General features: G+C 50.2%; 1 protein-coding gene across 4 annotated transcripts in view; it reads left to right on the forward strand.

Moving 5' to 3' along the window:
* The window catches only part of MICAL2 (microtubule associated monooxygenase, calponin and LIM domain containing 2), a 161,475-nt gene that overhangs the window by 48,003 nt on the left and 107,472 nt on the right, over positions 1 to 6,000 (forward strand). For all 4 annotated transcript variants that reach the window (XR_003791352.1, XM_029207067.1, XM_029207068.1 and 1 more), the window contains exon 3: positions 2,491 to 2,831. Coding sequence is in view for 3 of the 4 variants with exons in the window: in XM_029207067.1 (XP_029062900.1) it covers positions 2,568 to 2,831 (264 nt within the window). In the remaining variant the exon portion in view is untranslated. The remainder of the gene's footprint in view (positions 1 to 2,490; positions 2,832 to 6,000) is intronic.

Below are 6,000 nucleotides of genomic sequence, written 5' to 3' on the forward strand. Positions count from 1 at the left end.
GAGGCTCAGAGCTTACATGGCTTGTGTGAAGCCAGGTGGGCAGTGAGGGGCCAAGCTGAGCTTTGGACCCGGGTTTCAAGAGGCCCAAAGCCTGTGGTTTTTCTCTGCACCACCTGCCCATCGTCAGGAAGGACTGGAGGATTCCAGTGGAACTCAAGTAGCTTTGCAGTTGTCAATCAGCTACTGCAGCCCTTGTTCAATCCCGGACATACAAGTGGTTCCAAAGATAGATAAAGACAGAGGATGTTAATATGCTCTGAAAAGCGAACGAGTCTTGTTCTCTGTTTATGCTCTCTGGGTGGTGAGTCTTGCACATGGGGAAAGTTGAGACTTTCCCCATGTGCAAGAGGCAAAGTTTATGTGAGTGATGCCAACGTGAGCACTGCAGACATTAAAGGAGCCGACTGATCACGCTACAGGGAATCCATGTCTTTTGGTGCCAGCTTTCCAAGTTGGTTGAATTTGTTGAGTTGAGGGGACTAGAGGACGGAGTCCCGTCTGCAGAGTGGAGCTTGGCTGGGCCTGGAGCAGGGAATGTACTGTTCTCCCTTTGGCCGAGCCTGGTGCCAGGCCCGTTGGAAGCTTTTGGGGGAAGAGGTGGGAGGGAAGGGTCCTACGCTGTAGCCCGTGCCGCTGCACCCATCAGTATCTGGCTGCCTGGAGAGCTTGTCGGCCCCCAGCAGGCGGCCCCTCACAGGTGGTGTCCAGCCAGGCCACATAACGTGAATGTGTGTGCTTTTCTTTCTCCTGCTCTCCAAGCTTCTTTCCTCATTGTGCTGGGCAGCCCCTCAGCTGCCTCCTTCTCCAGTCCACCCCGGCCATCTTCCCAAAGACTTGTCTCACCCCGCTGCTCTGTCTCCTGAGCCCCACGGCCCTCTGGAGAAGCCGGGTCCCCCCTACAGTCTGCCGCAGACACCCCACCACACCTGGTCACCAGTCCTGAACTCCCGACACCTTGAACTTGCTGTCATTCTGCAGCTGTGCTGGCTTTTTCCAGACTCAGGCCTTCATATGGTCCATTCCCCAGTCTTCTAGTGAAAACCACCTTGTTCCTAAAATTGTATCGTTTTGGCATTTCCCTCTTGTGGCTCCTTTGGACTCCTCCAGGCTCTGTTTAACACCTTCTTTGGGCTTCCGTGTGCTGTGTTCATTTTTTACAAGTGCTGGCCTGGCTGTCTTGTAATCAACTATTTACGGGCCTGCCTTCCTCACTAGGCTCCGTCTCTGTATCCCCAACATCTAGGGTGATGCGTGGCCCTTGCTAAGGCACCAGTAGTTATTGCTGAATGAATGAGTAAAAGATTAAGGAAGAAGATAAACACCATTCTCTGCTTTCAGTTTTATAAAGCCAGCCCGCAATGCAAATGCACCCACAGTGGCATTTCGGCCTGGAGAGTGGGAAGCTGCCCAGCCCGAGGGCTTTGTCTCTGTTTGCTGACCTCCCCCTGCCAGGCCTCTGTGTGGGGGAGCTTGGTATGCGTTTACAGACCCCCTCAAGCCCTCCTGGCAGCTGGGCCAGCCCCAGCTCCTTCACATTTATCTTCTTGCACTAGCTTTAGATTCTGGAAAAATAGCTAGTGCTTTGGAAAATCAGCTCTAATTTATTTTTGTTCCTTTGAAACTTAAATGACTTTCCTAAGAAAATGCCTGAGGTTAGAGTGGTGCAGAGAAGAAAGGACGATGGCCAAAACCCAGGCAAGCTATTTTTGTGATGTGAATGAACCTCCATCGCGTTTTTCCTTCCTTCAGACTAAGCACTTGTTCCAAATAGCTCCCAGCTTGGGCTTACAAAGCACAGGCTCCCTTTGTACATCAGGAGGAGACCCACGTGTCTCTCTCTCTTTCTGTATGTCTGACTGAGGTGGATGCTGTGCTTCTAGCAGATACTAGGAATGGAGAGGAATTTTGAGAAGTTGCCGTTTGCTGTCTGTAGAAGGGAAAGACCCGCCTTCTGGTAACTAACGAAGGAAGACTTAAAAGTGTGGTGTCTAAGGATAGGTGGGATGGTGGTCATGAGGCATGTGCTTTGCATTTTGGGGGCTGTGCACTCATGTCATGTGATTAGTTTACGTTAACATTAGTCAACCAATTTATGGCACCAAGAATTATGGGTTTCCAACAGTGCTAAATCTAGTGTGCTTTTCTGGGTTTTGTTTGTTTTCCTTTTGCTAGTTACTACTTCCAGAACCACTGCTCATAGCAAGATTGACCAGGTAATATTGACATCAGCCAGGATATATCTTTGGCAATGTGTAGTTCTTTTCAGCCAGCCAGGGGAGTGGAGTGTTGGGGAGAGAGATTGCCAGCAAGGCAGCATTGCCAGGTTAGAAGGTATGATTATACCTCTCCTATGCATTATGTATGTTTAGTATTAAGTGTTATGTTTAGTATGTTAGTGTCTTAAAGGAATTGTATTTTTACCTCTCCACACCTTCTCCCCACTCTACCCTCATCCAGGAAGCTCACCTCTGCCTCTGCCTCCCTTTGCAGGTGTGACGTTTCTCCAGGTACTTCATGGTGTTCTCCTCCATCCTCTCCACACCACTGCTCTACGTGACTCCTGAAACATGGGGGAAAACGAGGACGAGAAGCAGGCCCAGGCTGGGCAGGTTTTCGAGAACTTTGTCCAGGCTTCCACGTGCAAAGGCACCCTCCAGGCCTTCAACATCCTCACACGGCACCTGGATCTAGACCCTCTGGACCACAGAAACTTTTATTCCAAGCTCAAGTCCAAGGTGACCACCTGGAAGGCCAAGGCCCTGTGGTACAAACTGGACAAGCGTGGGTCCCACAAAGAGTATAAGCGAGGGAAGTCTTGTATGAACACCAAGGTAAGGGAAACTCCAGCATGGATGCTTCTTACCCTGTGGGCCATGTGGGTTGGCTTGTTGGGAGGTTAGGAAACTGTTGCCACTGTAAGGTTCTTAGTGGGTGTGGATGTGTTTTATTGTTTGGCTCAGCTGAAGGTTGCCTTTGTCTGTGTATGGACAGCTTATCCCGGTTGGGGGCTTCTGTCTTATCATGATGGCCTCAGCAGCTCTTCTTGTGTCCTTCCCAAGGCGGAGAAGATGAAGGCATGCTTGATGTCATCCTGTTTCTACTATTACTACTACCACTACTTCTTCTAGTAGCTCCTGTTTACCAGGTAGCTTCTTTGGGCCAGGCGCATTCTGTACGTGGTCTTGGTGAACAGCACAGTAGTCCTTTGGATCATTTAAGAGATATGAAATCTGAGAAGGCAGTTACCTTGCCCAAAGTTACGTAATAAGAAGGCAACCTCGATCTCTCTGATTCTAGGGCTTAGGCCCTAAATTCCCTAGAGAGGCATAATTAGAGTTGTGTCGCCCTGGGAGCAAACATTTTAGAAAGCTCCCTGACTTTAGTTGGGTAAGAAATAGGTCTTTGGGGCTTCCCTGGGGGCGCAGTGGTTGAGCGTCTGCCTGCCGATGCGGGGGACGCGGCTTCGTGCCCCGGTCCGGGAAGATCCCACATGCTGCGGAGCGGCTGGGCCCGTGAGTCATGGCCTCTGAGCCTGCGCGTCCAGAGCCTGTGCTCCGCAACGGGAGAGGCCACAACAGTGAGATGGCCACGTAACGCAAAAAAAAAAAAAAAATAGGTCTTTGGTCTTTACTGTCTTTTCTTCCCTCTCTCTCTCTTCCTCTTCACATCTCCACATTCTCCACCTCCCCATCCCCTTCCTCTGCTCAGGATCCCACTCACAGCTAACCCTCCACAAGCTGGTCACTTTCCCCACTGAGTGGCCGTAGGCGACATCGGTGAACGTGGGGCTGCCCAGCGCACCACATCTCTGATAGCTCTGCATCACCCATCCCCAAATGGGCAGCCAGAAGTCAAGAGTTCCCTGGGGGCTGTCAGCCCTGGGCACTGTTCCAGGCTGCATGTTTAGGTTAAAAGCAGCGAGCGAGCTGTATTTAGACCTCACAGGAGGTAGCTCAGCCAGAGCCCTTGGAATTCTAGTCAGTGCCAATCCTAGACAAGAGGATTGAACTCTCCATAGAGATCAGGACTGTTGTGTTTTTGTTTTGGTGATGTGGAGCCGTTGAGTCCACCGTGGGATACGCCGCTTTCCCTTGCCCCGGGGGAGACAGCTGCCAGGCTCCTCTGAGCCTGGGACGCACAGACCGTTTGGAGCACAGGCAGGCATTCCATCAGGCTGAAGCAGCCCAGTCGCCTTAGCCCAGAGCATATTAGCCATCCAGGAGGGGCCTGCCTATAACCTGCCAAGCTTTGGCCTTACACAGGGGAGAGGGAAGCGTTAAAGAATAAAGGGGGGTGGGAGGTGGGGCCAGTATCCTAAGTGCCACCCCTGCCCAGTACCTCCTTTCCTAGTTGTTGTAACTTCACGGTTCATGGTTCACTGGGCAGCTCTTCAGAGTTCCAGGAGGGGGAAGCTTTTAACTTTCAAAGCTTCACCCTTTTCAGTAATTGTATGTGGTGGTTTTCTTTTAAAATGACCCATAGAAGTCAGGTGGCTGGGGTGCAATATGTTTTCTCAAGGAAAATTTTCAGAGCTCTTGTTGTATCAGAAAATGCATTGCCCCATACACCCAACAGTTTCTAGCTGCTGAGGGACTCTCTTGGTGATCTGAAGACAGACCTTCGGAGGGAGTCGGCCAGTGGAGGGATGGAATGGAGAGTTGACCACCATGAAGATGTCCTTTCAAAAACCACTAGCCGGTTGCCTGGTTTGTCTGGCCAGCCCCTATTTTATAAGCTATGATGGCTTGGAGTGGAAGAGTCCTTACATCCTGTGTTTGGCAGGTCATCGTTGATGCCTAAGATATAAAGCAAAAGGACTGTCTTTAGTTAGTGATGCTGGGTAAGAGTGGTTCTTGCCCAGGAATTTATACACCTTTCTCAGGAGGAGGAACAAAGACATTTGAAATGTGGTAACCCATCCCATAAAAACTACTTGGATCCTAAAGTGTAGAAGATACATTTGAAAATGCACTCTACGGATGGTTGTGACTGTGTTAGGCTACCTTATCCTCATGTTTCAGAAACTCAAACTAACCTAAACAAAACAGGGAAATGAGGGAAATGATTAACTCGTATAAACAGGAAGGTCCAGACACTCACAGTCTTTCCCATCCTCTCTCCTTCCATCTCTCTTAGATGTTTTGCTCTGTTTTGGCTTCATTCTTCCCTCCTGCAAACAGATTTTCTTCATGATGCTAGCCTCTCGTTCATATCTTTGTAGCTCTGTGACCCAAAAGACCAGAATCTTTCTCTTCCTGCTTGGTATGGAAAAAAATCTCAGGGAAGGATTTCAACTGGCTCACCCCTGGGCCAGTTATTGTGGCCAAAGCCAGAGGAGCTGACCACTGTCTTTGGCAGCCCTTTTAAACATCACGTGATTGACATGAGGGAGGAAAAGGTCCCCAGGGATGTGGAGGTGGGAGATAGACAAACAGCAGGTGTCCTCTACCTGACAGGTGACTGCTTGTTTGCTTTCTGGTTATGGAACAGGCCTCGCCATGTTGGAGTCACGTGGCTGTGTAGTGCTCACTCTAAGAGCCTGGCGCTCCTGGTTGTGAGTCAAGCAAAACAGAACGTGGTCCTCCCTCTTTTCCGACATGAACAGACACTGTCTTGCTCACCCACCTCACTTAGGTTTATCCTTTGGTGTACTAGTTTACGTCATCAAGCATTAGCCAAACGAGAAGTGCTGGGCATTACTGTGCACGTGGTTCATCATTAACGCTAAGCCGTGTAGCACAGGCATGTCAGGTACCAGACATATAGCCAAGCTCCTGCTTAGCCACAGGTAGAATGGGAATGAATGAAATGCAGCCAGAACTCCCACCTTCGCCCTGATGTGGATGCCTCTCAGCACCATCTGGAGTGGATCTGGGCCTCAGCTATTCACAAACATTAATCAGCCCCTTCCAGGCGCTATGAGCCCTGTCTGCTCCCTCATGCCAGCAGGACCGTGTGTGTGTGTGTGTGTGTGTGTGTGTGTGTGTGTGTGTGTGTGTG

Source organism: Monodon monoceros, unplaced genomic scaffold (assembly GCF_005190385.1).
Source record: "Monodon monoceros isolate NGI ecotype Baffin Bay Population unplaced genomic scaffold, NGI_Narwhal_1 Super_Scaffold_7, whole genome shotgun sequence".
NCBI lineage: Eukaryota > Metazoa > Chordata > Mammalia > Artiodactyla > Monodontidae > Monodon > Monodon monoceros.